The sequence below is a fragment of the Conger conger genome, chromosome 6 (assembly GCF_963514075.1).
Source record: "Conger conger chromosome 6, fConCon1.1, whole genome shotgun sequence".
NCBI classification, from domain to species: Eukaryota; Metazoa; Chordata; class Actinopteri; order Anguilliformes; family Congridae; genus Conger; species Conger conger.
In genome coordinates this window covers 54619053-54643324 of record NC_083765.1, presented here as the reverse complement: position 1 = coordinate 54643324, position 24272 = coordinate 54619053, and the positions used below count along the sequence as shown (strand labels likewise).

General features: G+C 39.1%; 1 protein-coding gene across 1 annotated transcript in view; it reads left to right on the top strand.

Moving 5' to 3' along the window:
• pepd (peptidase D) overlaps positions 1-2498 on the top strand; it is a 76505-nt gene extending 74007 nt beyond the window's left edge. Inside the window, exon 15 of the mRNA XM_061245278.1 lies at positions 1421-2498. Within this exon, the coding sequence (XP_061101262.1) occupies positions 1421-1570 (150 nt within the window). The 3' untranslated portion in view covers positions 1571-2498. The remainder of the gene's footprint in view (positions 1-1420) is intronic.
• The last annotated feature ends 21774 nt before the right edge of the window (positions 2499-24272 follow it).

The following is a 24272-nucleotide window of genomic DNA, read 5'->3' as shown; positions in this document are numbered from 1 at the left end:
CACCCTTAATAAAAATGAAGAAAAAAGGCTGCATATAATAAACATCAAAGTATACAGTGGGCTCCATAATATATAGTAACGCTGCATAATTTCTGTGACAAATACTGTACATATTGTTTCTTGATTTGGCTCTGCACTCCACAATATTAGATTTGTGATCAAACAATTTGTTAGAGAACAGATTCACATGTGGTTAAAGTGCAGATTCTTGGCTTTTATAGAGGGTATTTTATACATTTTGCTTTCACCATGCGGAAATGACAGCACTTCTTATACATAGTAACCCCCCATTTCACAGCACCAAACTGTTTGGGACAAATGGCTTCTCAGGTGTTTTCAATTGCTTCCTTAGTGCAGGGATAAGAGAGCTTTCAATATCCAGTCTCAATTTTACTAGATACTGGCTTTTGATTGCTTTTGGGGTCTGTTATTGGCTTTTGCTGCGCTAATGAAAGTCAAGGAAGCCATTATGAGTCTGACAAAGAAAAAATAAAAAGGCAGAGACATCAGCCAAAGTGTACATTTATGAAAATAAACTGCACAGAACATGATGAAGAAGAAAGAGCCTGCAAAAGCCTACAGTAAAATGAGACATTTGGATATTGAAAGTAGTAAGTAGTGCTCTCCACAAAGGAAACCCTTTGCATTTCCCATTGTTCTTGAAAATGTATGTAAGCTACTTTCATGGTTTAGTCAATGTCAGTAAGGAAATAATGGTATCCCTTAACGGGAGTAGAATATGATTTTTGTTATGAGTATAGGAGTTGTTTGGGTTATTTTATTGCCTCTGCTTTATGCCTTGAAGCCAGATGTTGACTTCAGACAGTTTGGGCATTGTTACGCATTTGTATTTTACTGCCTTATGTTGAACTGCCTGCCAAGTGCTATTATGAATCCTCTCTTTGTCAGAAGACCCAATTTGGCAAAGGTAAAATAAATAGAATAATACTCTGGGAATCTTAATTCACATTTCTGCCAGGGTGAAACATGCCTTGCTTTGGCTTGTGTTCCAAAACCCTATTACCTTTCATGTTCCCGTGTTACAGATGTAGAAATTAGGGCATTTAATTCTGCATTCTGTTTTATTTGAGTCAGAGATGCCATTTGTTGCATTCAGTAGTAAATTTATATATGAATATTAATATGTGAAAATAACCTGGAAGTAAAGAATCTTTGCTTTTGCAACATTCTTGCTATTAGGATAAATTCCATTTCCATTCATGTAATTTTGTAAATACATTTAATCAACTGGAAAAAAGAACTTTAATGCTCCATGAGGATTTTTCAATCCAGGAGTTAAACTTATGGTTAGACCCCCCCCAAAAAATTGATGTGAATATGAACATTTTGCCTGCTTATTCCTCCTGGCTGGATGTGAATGCTGACGTTGTGCCTGTGCTATGTTTTGTCTCATGTCCAGGTGCGCATCGAGGACGACATTGCGGTGACCGCGAATGGTGTTGAGCTGCTCACCTGCGTGCCTCGCACTGTTGAAGAGATTGAGCAGTTCATGGCCGGCGACCATGACTGCTCCAAGTCCTTCAATCCTATGGTCAGCCAGAATTTCTGAGAACCTCAACTTCAGGCCCTCCATTTTCGCAATCCTGCCGCTGGTTTCTGCGACACCATAGTTTGCATGGAACATAAGTCTGTGAGCATAATCAACGATAAAATCTACGAACGACTGCAATAAACAATTGTCACCTTTAAAAGCAACTGAAAAAACATACTATGAAAATGTCATGCATAAATGCTGCTTTCATCATTTGCATGATTATAAGCTGTCTTGGCCAGTAATCCACTTGAAGTGATAACAGTAGTATTGGGTATACAGTACTGTGCAAAAGTTAGGCACCCTAGATTTCTTTTATATACAGTTCGTCTTAAATGTTCTTTTTTCTGCATTAAGTGTGGCAGTAGAAAAGAGCTAATTAGAGATTCCAAACGTTTCCAAAGAAAGATTATGTTAAGAGATATGTTTCATAAAATAGAGTAACATATTACATAATAGACCCCTTTTCAGATAAAAAGAGAAGCACGTGAGACAGCCAAAGTCTTCAGAACAACTGTGGCAAGTTCTCCAATATGTTTGAAACAATCTACCAGCTGATTTTCTTATAAAACTGCAGGACAGTGTACCCAAGAGAATTGATACGGTTTTAAATCTGAAGGGTGGTCACAACAAATATTGTCTCGATTTAGTTTTCATTTCATTTAAATATTTCATTTAATATTTCACTCTTTCACCCTTTTGAAAGCATAAGACTTTTTTTTTTTCATGTGACCAAGTCTTTTGCACATGTACTGTATACATTTTTAAAGAGGAACATCATATCAATGCAACACAGTTCCACACAGAATCAGCATTAAATATTTTTTCTTGCATCAATGCATAGCAATTTGCTTTATGCAAGTTTGGTATAACATTGAATCTTTTATTCTATTATATGCATGATTTTTCTAACCGCATTTACAAATAAACTTTCTATAGCATTAAATCCATTGTTTTTTGTCTCCATGCCACTGTCAAGGAAATGAGGATTAAGTAAAATGTTTAATTTCTGAATCAACCAATTCCAACAGTCAAGGTACAGAATTGGTTGCTAAAACCCACCTCTTCTATCTATTTTTAAAATGTTTTATGTAATTTATTTCATTATTAAGGATGACCTCTTAAAATCCTGGACTCATTTGTAACATAGTCCACAGGTGTGCCTACATAACCAGTAGGCGTGGTCCTCAGATTGCCCTGCTTCCTTCCCACAAACCGTGCCTAGTTGTCACAGTGTACTAAACTGCGCAGTGTTTCCATAATTTGAGTTTTCGGTTTTGAATCTACACAGAGCCTATGCCACTGTGCGCATTAACCGATAACCCGTTGGTGGGATTTCTATGCCACTGTGTTCATCGGATTTCTTTGTGTACTTCAGACAATGGCGACTGAATCTGAGCGAGTTGGAGCTAATAAACGGTGACTAGTTACTTTAACTGAAACTGAAAGAGAGAAGACCTCGGAGGAGATGGTGTGTGCGACGGTTGAACCGATCGCACACACCATCGCCAGTTGTCGCACCGCTGCAACGTGTAGTTACATTCCTGGGGAGGTGCACGTCAGGCTACACCGTAGGCTACGGAGTAGGAAATGTGGCAGCGGAGTAGGGAACGTGGCTGCGGAGTGGGGAACGTGGCTGCGGAGTGGAGAATGTGGCTGCGGAGTAGGGAACGTGGCTGCGGAGTAGGGAACGTGGCTGCGGAGTAGGGAACGTGGCTGCGGAGTAGGGAACGTGGCTGCGGAGTGGGGAACGTGGCTGCGGAGTAGGGAACGTGGCTGCGGAGTGGGGAACGTGGCTGCGGAGTAGGGAACGCGGCTACGCGCTACCTACAGCGTAGGCTCTGCGTAGATTCAATGCAGAAGTATAAATGAAGTTTTGAACCAAATTGTCTAGTCTTCATAATGAGCTTTCTGTTCAGTTGTGTCACTTGGGAGGTAAACTCACTAGATCAGGGATCCCTAGATCTGAAAGTTCGTACTCTAAACACTAGATATTGAACGCCATAGATGGCCTTTTAGGCTACAGCTCTAGCATCACATTGGTACATAGAAGAGAATATAGCCATTGTTTTAGATTGTACAGCTACAAGCTTCTTCAGATTGTTCTGTTGCATACATATTTTTGAGATTTCATTGGTATTAGCTTACTTTCTATTTCAGCAGGCCGCAATCCCTTTCTAAAATGTATTTTGCATTACAATACAGGAACAACAGGACCAGTCTGCTGTGATCCAATTCAGCCATCATGTGAAGTGGCTAAAACTATGTCAGATTGTGTTTTCTTGAGATTGGACAGCAGTTGACACTTGCCTCCAGAGGATCATAGAATTTTAAATAGCCAGAAAATTCCTCAAAGTTATTTCCCCATCTTTCTGCCATGCAGTGCAAAGTGGTAATGCTTATTCAATTTATACACAGTGTCAAATCTCCTAGGATGGTACAGTAAGTTACACCAAAACAGAAAAGAAATACATTTCAGATACATTTTAATGTGTATTTCTGATGCATGGTGAAAAAATTGCCATTTATTTTATTTATAGATGTATTTCAGGTATGCAAAATGTACTGAAAGCAGCATTGAATTTCTCAGACTTTCTGAATGTCTGACTGACCTCCCTATTCACCCAACATAAACTGGTTATGATTAATAAGCACCTGCCATTTCAATGGCAGGCATGTATTACTAACAGACGATGAGGGACACATGGAAGATTGAACTTCGGACCCCCTTGGTTTTTAAACTTCCTTTGATTTAATCAAATTATATAATTAACTACTGTATCAGAAAAATAGATTTTTGAAAAGTAAGGCAATACTAGACAAAAGCATTAGAACTTGACCTGAGCTTCTGACCAGTCTGTGCTACATACGTCTTTGCTCTTTAATAGTCGTTTAAGCAGAAAACCATGACGAAGTAGTAAAATTCTAAATTGTAAAATCCCACTCTGACCTGGATATGATCCTAACTTTATGTAAATATGTTATATGAGATGTAAGTTAATTACCTGCTGGTTATGTGGAGGTGCTGCACATTTGAGGGCAAGCTTGCAAATCCCCTAAGTGGGCTTTATGCAATTTTAGGCATGATGAGTGTAAGTAATATTGAAATGCAACCTTATTTTGAGGAAAATGGTTGTTATTGGCTGCATTCACCAGGCCGGGTAAGTGTAAAGCATGTTCATTTGGGTTGAAATAGATTTTGATCATTTAAGATTTCAGTTCAAATTTAAGATTTATATAGCACAGATTTATACACTCACTGAGCACTTGTACACCTATTTATTCATTCATTCAGCCAGAAGCACAATTTGAAAAAGATTTTACAAATTTTCACGTTGAAATCCAAGAATCTTCCCCATGTTCTGACCATTTGGTCATCTCTTGAACCACTTGAGGTCAAAACAATCATGAATAAACTGACTAACTAACCCTGCCATTTACGTCTTCCTCTTCACTGGCTACACACTTCCACATTTTCAGTTGAACATTTTTTCCACTTTACATTGCACTCCAGAGGACACACATACATACACTCAGTGAGCACTTTATTAGGAAGACCTGTACACCTGCTTGTTAATGCAAATATCAGCCAATCATGTGGCAGTAACTAAATGCATAAAAACATGCTGACATCATCAAAAGGTTCAGCTGTTTTTCAGACCAAATGTCAGAATGTGGAAGAAAAGTGATGTAAGTGACTTTGACTGTGGAATGATTGTTGGTGCCACACAGGGTGGTTTGAGTATCTCGGAAACTGCTGATCTCCTGGGATTTTCATGCACAGCAGTCTCAAGAGTTTGCGGATAATGGTGCAAAAAACTAAAAACATCCAGTGAGCAGCAGTTCTGCAGGCAAAAACACATTGTCAATAAGAAGTCAGAGAAGAAGGGCCAGACTGGTCACAGCTGGCAGAACGGTGACAGTAGTGCAAATAATCACACATTACAACAGTACTATGCTGAAGAGCATCTCTGAACACACAATGCGTCAAACCTCTAACTGGCTACAGCAGCAGAAGACCAGTTAGTCTTGTAAATACCAAAAATAATACCTAATAAACTGCTCACTGAGTGTACGTATAATATACAGAAGGCTAATCGTGGTACAGTGGCAAAACAAACATTCATTTTTGTTTGAAATACTGTATTGGTGTTTGTAGTCATTACAAGTTAACATTACGCAAGTTAAACAAACAGCATGATGAGACTTGAATGTTGAGAAGTAAAATGATGGGCTGTTTGAAAGCTGCATGTAAATTAAGGCATTATGTGACACAGGCATTGAACAGAACTGAATGACTGTCATGAAAATGTACAGATATTGTTTAAAGAGGCTCGGTTTAAATATTACCTTACTCAGTGCTTAATCGCTTGTGAAATATTTACTGGTGTGTAAATCTTGGTCCCTGGCAAGCTGCAGCGAGGTGCCGAGAATGGATTATGTCTCTGGAGATAGAGATGAACGGCTTCTGTCTAAAGACCCTTCTTTCTGTCTGTTGACTACAGCTGCAGGCCTCTGAAAGCAAACAGAAATAGATTTGTACCAGCCTCTATAAGCTGGGGAGTGAAATGAATCCCATACACTATACAAGCTGTGAATTACATACATATTTTGTCAGGGATTGTTGACTTTGTCATTAGGAAATGATTAAGAAACCAGCTCCCTATGCTCGGCTTCATCTGCCAAGTCTTTCTATAGCATGATTTTATTCTAAATACAAGAATAATAATGTCATGCTGAGTTCCAAAGGACCATCTAGCACTGTCTTCAAATATAGATGGATGAACTGGATGAATGGGGTATGGAAAATATTAAGAAATGTGGACTAAGAGGAAATAATAAGAAACTCAAGATTCCTTTTGCAACACTGAGACATCATCAAACTATATGAAAATGTTGATCAAAACTGTTTGCCCCAGAATACAGGTGTTCTTTGGTGAAAACATTGCTGTTGAGTTTAGAAAATTTCTGGCATGTTGATTCTTAGTAAAGTATTTTTTAATTCTCTGGTCTTAAAGTCACTATGTCCTATCATCATAGATACTGTAGGCTACTTTCTGTGATGCACAGGTCACTGTTTGAAGAATGAGATGAGGTGGGAAAAGTAGTTTATGCTCTGGCAGGATTGCACCTCTTTGTGGGCTTCACTGGAGATGTGGTTAGTGAAGCACAGAACCTCCAGCTCCATATCGGTCTTAGTCAGGTGGCTACAGGAAGAGAGTAAAACAAGAGTCAAGGGCATCACTACTCTCTGTGTAGCTTATAGACTCAGTGCTCTCTGTGTAGATTATAGAGTCACTGCTCTCTTTGTAGATTATAGAGTCACTCCTCTCTGTGTAGATTATAGAGTCACTCCTCTCTGTGTAGATTATAGAGTCACTCCTCTCTGTGTAGATTATGGTTACTGCTAACTCTGGCAGGTGTGTGTGACTGTTGAACACACACTGTGCAGTCTGCTGAAGGAGTAAGAAGGAAGAAGTAAGAGAGCTGGGAGATTAGGGGTGTCCTTAGTCACTCAGATTTATGGCCAGGAGCTACAGCAGGAGACATACTGTATCTGAGTGTACCAGGATGTCTTTATGTATTTTCATGTGTGCTCATTCCACAAATAAGTTCTTTAAATTTAAGAGAACGCTGCTCTGTGTGGCCCCCTGTGGAGATCATCACACGTTGATGGTGTGTTTCCCGCAAACCTTCGTCTCCATCATCAAGCTAATGTTCCGTCGATCACTGCATTCAAAATGGCTCACAGACACCTCCTCACAGAACTCATCATATGTTTCCTCATGATTAAGAAAACGCAAGAGATCATTTTCCAGTTGCTCAAAGGATTTAGTTCTTCACACAAATTGTAAATGCAGCTTTTTTAAACTTACCCTGGAAAAAAACAGCACAAACTGAAATCTCAATAAGCTGCAATCAGCACTTTATCAACGGCCACTTCTTTGGACTGAACAACATTAGACAGATTTTTATTGAGTGCTGCATTAAAAGCTGTTTCATACTAAAGGTGGACTATGTGGTTGCATGGGGCCCAGGAGAGTACTAGGAGCTAATGTTGAGCCTCTGTTTTTGTTTTACCTCCAAAATGTACTGTATAGCTCCATTTTCACACAAACATATAAAGGGAGGAAGACTAGGGTAACTGACATTAGCTGTAACTAGCTCACAGATGAACAGACATTTCTTCCACCCATCCGTCCATTATCTAACCTGCTTATTCCTAGTCAGGATTGTGTGGGGGTGGCTAGAGCCTATCCCAGCATGCATTGGCCAATGTATTAGAACTATTTAACTATTTACTTTATAACATAACTATTTACAGTATTTGATGCCAATAAAGCACATTAAAGGGCAGTCATCCATAAGTGATGCTACTGATTGCTAAACTACAATTGAGCTTTTGAGTTAATCAGTCAGCAGTGCAATTAGACTGTGATGCAGTGGCAGAAGTTGGTTCTGATGACATAACCAACAGTGGCAGAAGTTGGTTCTGTCGACATAACCAACATTGGCAGAAGTTGGTTCTGTCGACATAACCAACAGTGGCAGAAGTTGGTTATGACAACATAACCCTCATAACCAACAGTGGCAGAAATTGGTTATGACAACATAACCCTCATAACAAACAGTGGCAGAAATTGGTTATGACAACATAACCCTCATGACCAACAGTGGCAGAAGTTGGTTATAGTGACATAACCCTCATAACCAACAGTGGCAACAAACCATAAGGAATAGATTTTTTACAGTATGTATTTGGTTGTATGCTATTGGGAAAAAATGCTTTTTTTTTTGGATTCAATAATCACCTGGGAGAAAAGAAAACTTGGGCCAGATTTGATGATGGCTAGCTATGTTATTAATTTACAGATTTCCCAACTCAACTCAATGTTCACCTGCTGGCTAGCTAGGTAGAAAGTATAACAACCACCAATAACCTGCATAAAATTCAACCTTTCTAGGTGGCCAAAAATCACCTTACAATAAATTTCAACTGTTACTGCCTACACTTTTTCTACCAAAATCTCTGCAGGGACATGGATGAATGTCCTCCAGTCTATGACACCAGTGCATTTCAACGTTGCATTTTCCACTAGGCCAACTTAATTCGCATTCTGAGAAACATAAATATTTTTGCCATAATCTATGCCAACTGACAATGAAAACACAATATATGTGTGTCATTCGTATTTTTATGATGACACTTGCAATATAAGTGGGATGAAATAGCGGGATTAGCTGGATGGATGGTAGCAATATGGTGAGCATTGTTGGGCTAAATGGCCTGTTTTTGTCATTATATTATGTCATGTTATGAATAGGCGGCACGGATGGTGCAGTGGGTAGCACTGCCGCCTCACAGCAAGGAGGTCCTGGGTTCGAATCCCCATCGGCCTGGGCCTCTCTGTGCAGAGTTTGCATGTTCTCCCCGTCTTTGTGTGGGTTACTTTTGGGCACTCTGGTTTCCTCCCACAGTCCAAAGACATGCAGGTCAGGCTGATTGGAGAGTCTAAATTGCCCGTAGGTATGAGTGTATGAGTGTGTGAGTGAATGGTGTGTGTGCCCTGCGATGGACTGGCGACCTGTCCAGGGTATATTCCTGCCTTTCGCTCAATGTATGCTGGGATAGGCTCCAGCCCCCCTGCGACCCTGTTCAGGATAAGCGGGTTAGGATAATGAATGATTGTTATGAATAAACCAAAATGAACCATTCTGACCAAAACTCATTTTTGACTGTTTTCAACTGTTCTAGCTGGTCATAGCTGATAAAGTAAATTGGTGGCCAGACTGGTGGACTAGGTCAACCACCTAAAGCCTGCTGGAAGTTATCCTTATCTGAAATGTTATTATTCAGATTTACCACATAGTATTGCCGCTTTGCTATTCAAATCAAAGACAACTATTGGCTGGCACCATCAGAAAACAGCCAACACCAATCCTTTTGAAAGGTACAGTACTTTATCTACTCATTAATTTGAATGGTATCCACCTGGAGTGGTCAGACAGATATTTTGGTTTTCATAGTTTTGGCGGTTGCTTTTTTAAAAAGCCATTCAGCTCTGTCATATCATCCGGATGGGTATTGTGTTAGCAAATGAATTCAATAATGATTTTTACAAATTAGCTGTCCACTACCTCACTAATGTCATAGAAGTCTTAACGCATTAAAAGAGTGAGTTTAAAATTTAAGTTGATGGAACTTTTTCCTCTGAGCTTAATTTCCATAGTAATCTCTATTTTGGTTTGAACATTATTCATCATGGGTGAACTGGTTATTTATCAAGCAGTCTAATGCTAAGTCATGGTATTATTGATCATGACCTGACCATGACTACTATTTACTATTCATGTGGGTAGAATATTTCTACAAAATCAATATTATTTGATATAATGTTTTATTATAGTCAGGTGTTTCATTACAGATTCGGCATGTGTTCAGTGCTTGAGGAAAGGGACAGGTTGGGCCCTCAGACAAGATTTTACATTGGGCCTCCAAAAATCTAGAAACCCGCCTGACTAATTGATCACGCATGCTTCTCGAGTTACGCCTCTCAATAAACCTCTGAATGTGCACGGTTATCTGAAATGAAATGCATTTTATTGAAGTCTGTGCTCGATTTCAAACGCCAGATGTGCCCAAGCGTTGGGGTTTCCTATTTGTTCACGAACCTGCTCCTGCACCCCCTTTGGTAATCTCCGGTAATGAGACAACAGTGGGGAAAATACACAAAGTTTGTCGCGGAGTGCAGTGTAACCGCAATGAACTGGCTTCCCACAGAGCTACACACGTCTGAGCCTAATGCCCAGAGCTGCCTGGCGAGCACGAACACCATTACAGCTGAGTGGGCTGGCTTAGGGTGCTGCCTGGGAGGTTAGATACAGCACAGAGAACTTGGCTTCTGTGAGTGGCCAGCAATTATGGCCACAGCATCTCACTGCTGGATCCGACAGCACAAAGCTGAAATAGCTTCATTAGGTACATTTTCATATTGTGAAAATGATAATATTGTAATAGCGTTTTTTACATCTTTATTTTTTTCGTAAATATGTGCAAAATATTATTTTTATATTGATGTTATTTTTACATCTCATGCCACCAAGGTGAAGTAGGAACTATACAGTGGTGCCCGAGATATAATGTGGCTATTATTTTTGGATGTGCTCTCAGCCTTCTGCTAATATTTAAGAATACCAATCTTTTCCACTGCAACATAATTCAAGAAAAATAGTCACTTCATATTTTATAAATGCCCTGTTTGTAGCCTACATTACTAATGGCTAATTTTGATTTGGAACTGTAACAGCATCATTCATTTTAAAGTTTTTTAAGTCCATTTCATCCCCTTGCACCCAAATTGAAAAGCCATTGTCTCATTCTGATGATACATGTTGTGGTATTTTGGATGAATATCTCTTAAACCCAATTACTGGATTGCTAAAACTTTACGAGGCAGCCCTTCAGCAGCGAATAGCAAATGAGCTGTCGGAATGGTTTCTCTGGGTAGCTGATATGAAATTAAGTCATTGTTCAGTTTCAGAGTGCATCCTCCAGAAGACAGTTCTGGAGCCAGTTCAGTATCCAAGCATGTCAAGCTGATAGAGCATTTAGTCACAGGTTCTCTCTCTCTCTCTCTCTCTCTCTCTCTCTCTCACTCTCTCTCTCTCTCTCTCTCTCTCTCACTCTCTCTCTCTCTCTCTTTCTCTCACTCTCACTCTCACTCTCACTCTCTCTCTTTCTCTATTGCTCTCTCTCTCTCTCTCTCTCGCTCTCTCTCTCTCTCTCTCTCTCTCTCTCTCTCTCTCTCTCTCTCTCTCTGTGGGTGTGAGTGTTGGCTCATATGCCCTTGTTTTGTGAGAAATGTATTTACACATTGACCTTCGAAGTTCACTTTATTGACAAATCTAAATATGCATACACTACTTTTTTGCAGACAGCTCCTTTTAATGATTGTGTTTTGGCCATGGGGTTGATATATTTTGTGCTTGGCTGACTTGCGTTTTTTTGTTAGTGTTTTTTATTTATTTGTTTTATATAAATCGATATTTCAGACTAATAATTTATGTGTCTCTTGAAAAACTCTGGGAAAAATTGGCTGACTGAGAAATGGCCTCATTTAAAACAAACTGGGACTTCTTTCTGAACCCACAAATCCAATCGGCAGTAATTATGAACACTACACCACGTCATATCAATACTGTAAACTGTTCCTGGGACCGCTGCACTCTCTGCACAATACATTTATCAACCAGTGAAGACATGCCACGCTGATATGACTTCATCAATATTTTTCCATTACAAAGCAGATGAGAATTAAAAAGCCAAGGGTAGGCAGTGTGGTCATTCATTATCTTAAACCCCCAAAGAAAATTCTTATTGTAGTCACTGGCAACTAACCAAACCCAATTGCTGCATAAGGGTCAAAAATCTCAAAGTCACACAAAAGCCTAAATAATAGAACAAGGCTATTATGAACTACGAATGAGATTACTGACTAAAAATAAAATACACCATTTCTCATCTGTTTTCAAGACCTTTTTCCAGAACTTTTAGATACTTTCTTGCAAACTGTAAATTCCCCTTCCTGTTTTTGTGGTGAACTTGTGGTTTGCATCTTGCAGTGTGGTCTATAGTGTTTGTGAATTCTTCGGCAGATGGAGACACGCCTGCCTCGGGAAGTGAGCGTTTCTGATCTGTTGGACAGGTGTTTTCTTCATTAGGGTGAGAATTCTTTGGTCATCAACTGTAGATGTGTCATGAGTGCTTTCTTTCTTCTTAATGATGTTACAAACAGATGATTTTGTTAAGATAAAGTTTTGGCCAATGTCTTGTTATTTTTTTATTTCTCAACTTCACAATGGCTTCTTTGACTTTCATTGGCACAACTCTGATCCTCATGTTGACAAACACAATAACAGCCTCGAAAGCCTAGAATCAAGACTAGATGCTAAAATCTCTGTTACACTTGCACTAAGGAAGCAATTGATCACACCTGACTAATCAGAAACACCTGTGAAGATCAAATGTTCTAGTTCCCTGAAATGGGGGGCTATGTATAAACAGTGCTGTGCTTAAACCAAATATAAATGTGCTCTTTAATAAAAGCTGAGACGTCCCTAAGACGTCTTTGTCCTAAAAATGATGGAGAACACTATGTTGACAGGAAGGATTTAGCTTTCATCGCTCAGTCACCGCACGTTTGTTTGATTTACTTCCTGTCTTGTTTTCTGTTGTATTTGCACCTTCAAATGATTTGTTCCAGTAAGGCTTAGCACACCTTGAGAGACGTCTTTGATTTCATCTTGTCAGCTCGGAGTGAAGCGAACACTGTTGCTTTACCACTATCTCAAGTGCATTCTGTTCAAACTGACACGCAAAGGCCTATATGAAGATAGCGCTGAATACCCCAGCCATGTCTCATGGCTGCAAGGTTCATGTGATAAACCCAAAACCAATAAATATGCAGTTACATACAAGAAAACATTAAAATGACATTAACAAAGTTTATAACGAATTAGCATTAAAAATGTAATTCAGTATTTAATGGGGGTACACAAGATAATAATTATGATTTCAACTATTTAAAGAATGTGGCATTCTGCTGAGAATAATTAAGAAAAGCAAACATGATGTAATAGTTAGCTTTGGGTGTTCTACAAAGGGTTTATAACTAAAATATTATACATTTCATATGTTTTGATTTATAGTATCTTGTATACCATTCATAATATTGTGTTCAGCTTCGGCAACAGCTTTGGCAAAAATACAGAATATAATATTAGCTATATAAAAAATAAAGAGCTGAGCAAGAATACAAATCCGAATCTATGAAGAGATTTTATAGAGGCACCTTTTCCTGCAATTATAGCTTTGAGGCTTTTCGGGGTAAGTATTTACCAACTTTGCGCACTCTTATCATTGTGTGTTGAATGAATGGCCTTTCTCTACTGTCTACAGAAGTAGAGGCAAGTGTAAATTCAACACTGACACTATGAACCATTTGGCGCAGTTATTAAAGTCGGGGTTTTGCGATCTTGAAACTGGGGGCCTGTATTGTATGCAGCAACCTTCAAATTGCAGCAGGTTAATTCTTCTTTTAATTTCCACTGAAGCACTACTTACAAGGGCAAATGATGTCAGAAATAGCCATGCATGCCATGAAGATTCAAAGTCCCATATTCCCATAGCTGGACCTCAAACCACTCAGATGAACTAATGCTTTATTTTCTTTGAAAATAGTTTCTCTCAAAATGTTATACACATGCTCAGTGCAACATTTTATATTTATTTAGAAGTAATCAGTTCTTTAGAAAGGAATGGTATCTTATCAAATTTCATTGAATGTGTTTAACCCTCAGAATGTGTTTAACCCTCAGACTAGGAACTCAGGTCTATCGCATAGGGATGAATATGAACCAGACATTATGTATTCTGATTGCTTGCCGTAAACCACAAGGAATTTATGTTTGTTAGATAGGACCTGCATCATTTTTTGATTTATGTTTTGATTTTGCATTGGTGCAAGATTGCAACAAATAAATCATTAAAGCTGCTGTAACAGGCACACAGATCTGAGTAGATTTGTATTGCCCAAGACTGAAGATGATGAATATCATCATGAAATCCCGTTTACAGCTATTGAACTTGAGATCTCTGAGATGGACAATAGAATAGAGTCAAAAAGACATATTAGCCTTTCTAAACTAAGTCATTTTTGTTGAGTGTCATGTACGTACAGACCACCTTCCTCACCTACACAATGTTGGCAATAGTAGGCTCCTTAGACACACCCCTACATAGTAGGCTAGTGGCCCTCAACAGAAACCAGTGTTAACCATAGGTCATCATTATTCTCTATGGTATGACTTCTGTCTCAGCCCAACATTGATCCTAGAATGAGTGTCAGGTTTGTCAGAATGGTGTAATTAGGTACAATAGGATTTCATGGTCAAGAGAGGAATTGCAGCAACAAACACCCTCAAACCACAATACTTTTTATCCATCCCTCTGTGAACGCACTGACACGGAAACCCTCCACACCATTGGCTGTGGCAATTAGAACCTATTTTTAACTAGCGAGCTTGAATTATTGTACAGCTGTTCAATGTTTTGGTATTGAGTGAGGGTTGGGAAAGTTCAGGTCAACTATATTTTGAAACCTGAACCGGACATTAAACAGAGGCAGAGGGTCAACATGTCAATGACCCTTTTTCAATGACAGGAATGGTTTTGTAAAAATGTTTTAACAATCTTACCTATCATTTACTTTACATTACACTTACAATACTTCATTGTAATAATAAATAATAAAGCCAGTAGAAATACAAGAGATACAGTTCTGCCTTAGCACACGGTAAATACTGTAATCGATAATGCACCTGGGAAATCAGCTGTAATAGGTCAAAAAAGCATGATATTGCATGTCTGAAATACTGTACTCACATTCATTTACATTCATTTCATTTACTGTGAGATTTGCTCCATGAAAGCGCAATTCTTTTTGGAATTTCCACGTCAATTTTTCATGAATTATTGAAAGCAGTAAAATACTTTCAAGTTCTGTGTACTTGCTTTATAAGGACAGCTATGAAACTGTTGGAATTAAATATGAAATTATTTATTGACTCAATGGCAACTGTGTTGCTTTTGAAAATAGTCTCAAGTCGATATATTACATTTGAGATGCTGAACGATATTTGTTTCTACCAAATGTGTGTTCCCTTCATTTCACAACTGCATTTAACCTGTTTCCATCAGAAATGTAAGCACTTTCAATGGAATTTTGGAAGTATTTTTTGTGTGCCAGAAACAGGCATTCCTCTCTAAAACATGACCTTCAAGTGATAGAGCTTGTATGTACACTGATCCAAGAGGAAAACTTGGTCTGGCTGGGTATGAGCCGGTCAACCAGATTGTGCTGGTAGCTTGTCTGAATTTAGCTTGTCAAAAAATAACTTCTTGGTCTTCTGCTGCTGTAGCCTATCCACTTAGAGGTTTGATGCATTGTGTGTTCAGAGAAGCTCTTCTGCACACCACTGTGTGGCACCAGGATGGGAATAGTAAGGTGCTGTCCAGCAGGTGCCTACAGACAGGTATGGCCACAGCTGTGATTGATTGTAATCACCGTAGCTGTGGCAATTACCTTGTTTTTGCCCTGTTTTGGTTTATAAACCTTTGTTCTATTTTGAGAAATAGAAGGCTTTAAGCCATCCCTTTGTCTGTTAACCGTGTGCGCAGTGGCTAACCCCAGCCCTGTATCCGTGGTTATTTGCCTTACTGTCACCTACCTGTCAGTTACGACCAGTCACCCTGTCTGGCACCAACAATAATTCCATGGTCAAAGTCACTTAGATCACATTTCTTCCCCATTCTGGCATTTGGTCCGAACAACAGCTGAACCTCTTGACCATGTCTGCATGCTTTTATGCATTTTGCTGCTGCCACATGATTGGCTGATTAAATATTTGCATTAACACGCTGGTGTACCTAATAAAGTGACCACTGAGTGTAAACCTATGCTTGATTTTGGGGCATATATGTACTCTTCCTCAAACCCGCTGAGTGATATTCACCCTGCTGACTGTGGATCTAATCTAATGAAGTACAATGCAATGAGCTGACTCTGACTCCAGCCTGTGTGAAAACACCCTCGCCCTCAGTGCTGAAAGGCTAATATAGGATGTTGTCCTTCTGCAATGAAGTGAGGAAAAACATATTCCTTCAGCTGTACAACAACATTTCTCTGTGTTTCTGTGTGCTTCAGAGAAAAGCGATTGGGAGCGACTGAGCCATTTTTGGTATAGTTCTTGGGGGCAGCCGGATTTTTAGAAGGCTGTGATGATGTCTCGAGAGCATCCCCTTTGCCGCGTTGCCGTGACTAGATGAAGGACTGCCTCCCTCACTGATGTGCGGTAATGAGGAAGGAGAGTGGATGTGGCAGGGCAGGTGCAGGTGTGTTGTGAGATTGTGTGTGGCAGCTGAGCGAGGCCCAGGGGCTGGGTGGGAGGTCACAGCAGGCTGCTGCTCTCTGGCGCTGAGGAATATTCTGGAACAGGACGTGACACCTGACCCTGTCTTCACAGGGTGTCAGGGGCAAGCACATCCAACCTAAACCTTCGGTTTGCTATGAACTACATACAGATATGATGTCATTCTGGGAGTGCACACAAATCAGGTTATACTGCGGGAGCTTGGATCTATTGACTTTTATTTAAACAGTGTATGCGTACGCAAAAACAGCATATAAAAGATACAATGTCAAAAACAACACATACTCATGTGACCACTCAGCTTGAACTATGGGTCAATTGCACTTTGTCTGTGTAGAAAAAGATGTATAGATGCTTCGTATCCCTGTTCTAAAACCCAGCTATGGCATCTTGACCAGTTCAATGCAAAGCTGAATTTAAAAATGTCATAACTTAGTCTAGATGGGTATGAGCTGGTCAACCAGCTTGTGCTGGTAGCTTGTCTGAACATAAACAAACAATACATAGCTTGAGCTGGGAGCTAGTCGGAACTGATCCGACTGTTACCAACTACCAACTACCAACTGTTTGAAAACCTAGCATGAGCTGGTTTTTTTAACAGGGACTAAATGGGAGCAGTTGGCTATTTGCCATATGGATGAGTTCCTTTATTGTGACACGTTGATGAAACGCACAATTGCCGACTCCACATTTAAATAATAAACTCCCGGCTGGCAGCTTGGGCCTTGCCTGACAGCCATCAGCAACACTCGCCACTTCCCGCTCCAGCACTACCGCTCCTGAAGGCTGGCATCACACCTCCCACTCCTGCATCTGCGGAAGGTAAGACTCATCCTAACAGACAGCAGGAAGTAACGCCGGCTTCGCCACAGTCACTGTGCTCATCGAGGTTCATTTTCAGCATATTAGCGGCATTAAGCCCCTTACGAGAAAGTGCTTTCCTGAGTTCAATTTTAAATCCACGCAATTGGCGTAATCTACAGTGGTTGCCTAGCGAAAATATTTGAAGGTGATACTTTTTAGATGATGATACCGATTTGTTTTTCGCAGACTAGGGTCGTCTAATTTACAGTAAATATGCGACTTGTTTGATTTTAAAATTATTCTGATGGATAGGACTCTCAAACGGCACAGAGAGCTGAACAGGAGATCGTCTTCACATCCCACTGTGTCTGCAGTAACAGTGTACATGGAACATAACATTCTAATTAAAGTCACCTAAAGTCGTCCAAAACAATAACACTAATGAAGACAAATGTAACTTTCGATTCTACTTATTGGTTGTATAGTCATGGCAACACTTAAGGAAAACCTACAAAAAAAAAAAAGTCAAAGGGTTTGACAGCCTATGATTTTGTGCTGTGGAAATCCTTGTGCCACATTTATAACCACTTTTCATGAGAAAATAACACGTAATGATGTGCTCCAATTTCATATACATGTCCTGACCTTATACAATATGAACACATACCTCCTGATCATATTTTATTCGGAGTGATGTATTTAGTGTTACACCCCCCTCTGGTGGTTATTATGTAATAGTGCACCATTGCTTTTATACCCTCAGACCCACCCTTTTAGCGGTTGGTGGCACTTTAGTCATAACTTAATTTAACTTTTGGATTTGGAATATGGACGGTCCATTGGAATGTGTGAATGTACTTAGTGCATTTGCAGCTTGTGAAAATTGTATTTATTTGCATCTTGGTTGGTAGGAATTGCCATTAGCAAGTTCCAATCAACTAAATAATTCCTGTAATAATTCCAGTCAACTCAAGATAAAAATACATACAATTTGCACAAGCTTCACATCTGTACTAACTGGTAGACCTACTGTATAATGAACCACAACCCCTATCCCAAGCTTGCCTGTGCTTTATTTAATGGTTTAGCATCAGTTACCAATCTTTGACAGCTAGGGCCCCAAATATTTCACTTGGTAGAAAATGTACAGAAAAATTACATTTTAAAACATTGCTAAAACTACACTTATTAATATTCTGTGCCCTCCACAAAAGGGTTGAAGTGTCCCTGAGCAAGACACCTAACCCTAACAGTCAATCACCATTGATGCATGACTGTGAGTGTGTGTGTGTGAATGGGTGAATGAGAAGCATCAATTGCACAGTGCTTTCGATAAAGGCGCTATATATATATATATATATATATATATATATATATATATATATATATATATATATATATAAATGCAGACCATTTACCATTTACAAATAATTAGTCAATATGAAAAATATTACTTTTGCAATAATCCATTAATATTGCAGACATTCACATTGCTACATTGCCAATCTGAGGGCGGGGGGAGGACTCAGTAAGGGGGATTAGTGAGATTGCCGCATACAACAGCTCCCCAGGTGCCTTGGGGTCGTAGGCGGTACGATGGAGAAGGTGCGTCGTTCTCAGGATCACCTGATCCATCCGGGCCACCGAGGGACGAGGTGTAGGCGGTGTATCAATAGCTAACACACAGACATTTGGGATAGATAGGGTACAATCGGTTACTAAATTGGGAGAAAATGGGGAAAATCAGAAAAAAATAAAAGGCAGGAAAAAAATAGGCAGGAGATTTGCTTTTATGGTTTTTCTTTACCATTTAAATAAAAGCTAGCAGCCTTGAGACGTGGCTGGGGTATTCAGTCCTATGTTCAGATGCCTTTGTGTCTCATCAGTTTGAATGCACACATAACAGAACGCACTTGAGATGAAAGTAAAGCAACAGTGTTTGCTTCACTCTCGGCTGACAAGATGAAATCAGACATCTCTCAAGGTGCACTTAGCTTTACGCAAACAGATCATTTGAAGACGCATATACGATAGAAACAAGGTAGAACGTAAAGCAAACAAACATGTGGTCGCTAAGCCATGAATTCTAAATGCTTCCTGTCAAGACTGTTGTGTTGTGGAGGTCAGGCTATGTTAAGTTTATTTCACTGAAACAGGTAACCATGTATGAGTGAACATGTACAACCAAGTATGTTCACCGGTATACTGGCTAGCATAACAACGGTATACATTGCATAAATGAGTTTTACTCCATAGAAATTATTTTAATTACGGGTTACCAATGGTAACAGCTAATTTCAAGCTGTGCATGCGATACTGTTTTCCTCTGGGAGTTCTAACCTCATTAACGTTAGCTTAACAAGGCACTTTGAGCTGGTAGGAATTTCCATCACTAACATGTTGTCTACTTACAGAGAAACAGAATTTAAATTAAATCTCTCCTTAACAAAGGCAGAGCATGGGTGAAGTGCATGTTGATGTCCACTGGAATAAGAGAGTGGGTTTGTGTTGTGGAGGCACAGTTTGCTTTTAATCGTAATTTATATATCTAGAAAAAAATAGGCAATTTACAAGACTTCCACATTCATTCATTATAATGGACTTGGATAAATGCAAAGATGATGTTCTCCACTTGTCACACTGGATAAGAACATCTGCTGAGTGATCACTGTAATGTAATGTGTCCTGCTGTGGCTCCTGGCCATACATCTGAATGATTAAGGCTGAGTGACTAAGGACACTCCTAATCTCCCAGCTCTCTTCCTTCTTCCTTCTTACTCCTTCAGCAGACTGCACAGTGTGTGTTCATAGGGAAACAGTCACACACACCTGGCAGAGTTAGCAGTGACTATAATCTACAGAGAGCAGTGACTCTATAATCTACAGAGAGCAGTGACTCTATAATCTACACAGAGAGGAGTGACTCTATAATCTACAGAGAGCAGTGACTCTGTAATCTACAGAGAGTAGTGACGCCCTTGACTCTTGTTTTGCTCTCTTCCTGTAGCCGCCTGACCGATATGGAGCTGGAGGCCCTGCGCTTCACTAACCGCATCTCCAGCCAGGCCAGTATTATTAACAGTTCATTTGTGATACAAAATAGACCCTTAAAACTCTGTTTAAAGCAATTTAACAATTTAACAAGTTTTCAGTTTTCATTTAAAAGCGTGCACTTCTTATGAAAGATTGAAGACACTTTCAGAAGCTCTTTTGCTTCGGAAAGTGAATATTTACAAATCTATGAATATTTAAGTATTCCCATGGACTTCAGCTCTCATGTCTCTGTAATGAAATGGTAATATCTCCAACATGTCTCTGGATAAGAATGTCTGCCACATACCCGTATTGTAATGCCATGTTAATCAGAGATTTAAAAATTGTAAATGGAAAAAATCATATATGGAAACATTTCCTGTTGTACAATATTCCCAATGAATGATTAAAAAAACAAGTGGACAAGATGCAGACAGAAAAATCCTTCCACTTGCTTTTTGAGCTGGTAATGGTTGAGCAGTGCAGTCTACAAATTCAAGCCTGACTGAAAACAAAGCGAAGTACCAAAGGAAACACTATTCAAACAGGGTTGATAATGTGCCTATTTAAATGAGAAATATGTATTAAATGGATGATCATTCTATCGATATAATCAGATCATATATCACTCCATTCTGAAACCTTGGTGGGTAAGCATGTCTATTATCTCATGTGTATTAGCAATTTTACACATGGCGCGGTGCATGTGTATTGTCAAATATCTCACGTCAATGGTAGAGGAGATTCAACAACATCAATTTATGATCCTCAATTTCTCACTTATTAAGTAACACACACAAGGAACTGTAATCCTGTCTAGTTAATCCTCTGTCTTACTGCTTTGGAAAAAAGTTGCTTTGAAGGGTACTATGCTTCTTACTCGCTGTCGAATAAATACTTTGAAACAAGAGTTGTGACAAGAATTCAAGGATCTGAATCACTTACTCTACAAATCTAAAAAATAACAGATACACATAAATTCAGTCACACTAATATGTAATTAGATTGAGACAAGTCTACAAAAAAATTCATTAAAAAAATCCGTAGTGAACCAACAAAATGAAAAAGTAATTAACCGGTATTATATAAAGGGCACAATATAGAAAGCAGTACATAATTGAAAATGTTATTGAAATAGTTGCTAATGTTTGGAAACTGGCTCCTAGTAATTCTCCAGTGATGAATATGTTCACTTAATTGTATATAATGATGAAACCATACCAATTTGTAAATCTGTATTTGCTTTTTAAATCACAGTATAAACTATTTAATATTGGGACAGTTATTTATCTGAAGTTACACATAAGTTATTCGCATTAATTACTTTGCCTTATTAACTACTGACCTTCATTATCTTGGTACAAGCCTGACTGTTGGTAATTCATTATATAGTACAAGGCTATATGTTTTATTTTTTACGCTTTTTTAGCCTAAATTGTTCAACTACAGCGTGACTAAAGCCCACCAGACACTAACATTTTTCTCAGGTGTCCTAATTTCCACAAACTATTCAGACAGGAAGTGAAACCCAGAGAATTACCCCTGCGACCACCTCAATCCAGACTCTGTTTTTCTAATTATAAATCCCCTTGGGGGCCCCCGTGACTGCTTTAAAAAAATAAAAATAAAACATTTCTAAACTAGAATACCCCTCTCTGAGTGGTTTCAGATGTAATTTCTATATCAACTTATCACCTGAACACAGTCTTCATATCAGTATAAACTGTTTTGAGGAAGAAACTGTGTTTGCCAGTTACTTCCCACTGTTAAATGATATGTACTGGCCAGAAATCATTCATGAATCACAAAGAACAAAAAACGATTAATTAAAAACACACTCAGCAAATCCTTCAATATAGACAGACATTTAATACATAGACACCAACACAGCACTCCAGCCTTATTGCTGGAAAGAGTCCTACATTGTTTTCATTTAATCACACTAATGACATTTTATCAAAGGTAAATTTGGATTTAGTGGAAATTAATTCATGAATAAAACAGCCTGCAGCACTTTGCCTCAGTTGTCACCTGCGGTTATAAAATGTCAACTACAGTCTTCACTCAACCCCTGCATCATGAAACCCAAAATAATTCCTTTTCAGGAATCACAAATTAAACCCCACAGTGTATCCTTGCAGCTAGTTCTGCAAAACATCAGTACGTTCATGTAATTGGACCCTGTCTGATGTACTGTCTCTGAACAAATTTAATTGGAATGCAGCTGCCTTAGGTCTATGTCCAAGATGATCCTCATGGGGTTTCAAATACAAAGGACTGCAGGCCCCTGAATGGTTTAGTCGCCAGGACAGTGTCCAGAAATGCTGGGTGGGCGAGTGTCCACTGCTATTTCCACAGTTACGACACACAACTGACTTCATCATCCTGTATGGATAGGCTGAGTTTCACATGACAAGGGCAACTTCAGGGGCAACCTCTGTTTTAACTCATTCCAACTGCTGTATATGTCAGGCAACAACAGGCAACAGGTGACAGATAGGCCTTTACTCTATTACCTACAGAGAAGTAGAGAGTCACTGACTGGAGTTCATTGGAGTAGTGCACATGCAACAAAGGCAAAGATCTATGCATGCATGCAGGTGAAAATACAATGGCTCTATTATAGTGCACAATGTTTGTTTGTTTTTATCTAGAAATTGAGCAAGTTTGACATTTGACTCAAACTAGATTTTTTTTCATGTTAGAAATTGATTCCAAAGAGCAGAGACAACAGAAACAACAGAAATTTAACTGTGCCAGGAACCTGCTTCATGATGGTTTAACAAATACAATAAATTAAAAACCAATACATACACTGCAGTACACACTATAAGGACAATGGTCCAATTTCTGTTATTTTGGCTCTGTACTCCAGCAAATTGGATTTGAAATTAAACTATGAATATGAAGTAAAAGTATGAGGTATTTACAGCCATATTGGGCAATCCACATAGGAATTACGTCCTGTTTTATATTTTTGAGTCCCGCTATTTTATGGGTCCAAAAGTAATGGGACCGTTGCTTCTTTCTGATTAGTTAGGTGTATTCAATCACTTCTATAGTGCAGGTATGAGAAAACTTTGAGTATCTAGTCTTGATTCTCGGATTTTGGTTGCCTTTGGAGTCTGTAATTGTGTTTGTCAACATAAGAGCCAGAGTTGTGTCAATGACAGCCAAGGCTGAGAAAAAGGAAAAGAAAAAACACTCAGAGACAAAAGCTCACAAAGCTCTGTACAGAACTGCACAGTAAGACGTAATGTAAGACGTACTGTAAGTTTAGTTTTACAGCATCGAGGGAAGTCATGAGGTGCTCAATCATGGGGTTGGGGGTGGAGAGGGGGGGTGTAGCTGTTTCGGGTTATGACATATATAATCAGTTTTCAACATTACGCTTGACACTGTCAACATCAGTAGTTATTATGACCTAAACCATTAAATACAGCATTGCATAATTTAGCATATTGCTCAGATTATTTTTTTATTTTATTCATAAAATACTGTAGATTTGAACTAAATCCTCAGTGATAAAGAAGACTAGGCTCTGGCATGAAAAGTTATCATAACCACTGAGAGAAGATATTTACAGATGAAGCAGTATGCACTTCATTGGGATTCAGGCTCTATGTACTCCAGCCTTTAGCCTGTGACTGAGGTGATAATGTTCCACATGCATAATGATTGCCATTGGGACAGAGGGTGACCTTTCATCAGCTCCATCTTTACAGACACCTCTGCTGAAGTGAGTTCAGTCAGCTTCATCATCTGTGTGTGTGTGTGTGTGTGTGTGTGTCAGTGAGTGTCTGTGTAGGTGTGTGTGTGTGTGTGTCAGTGAGTGTCTGTGTGTGAGTGTGTGTGTGTGTGTGTGTGTGTGTCAGTGAGTGTCTGTGTAGGT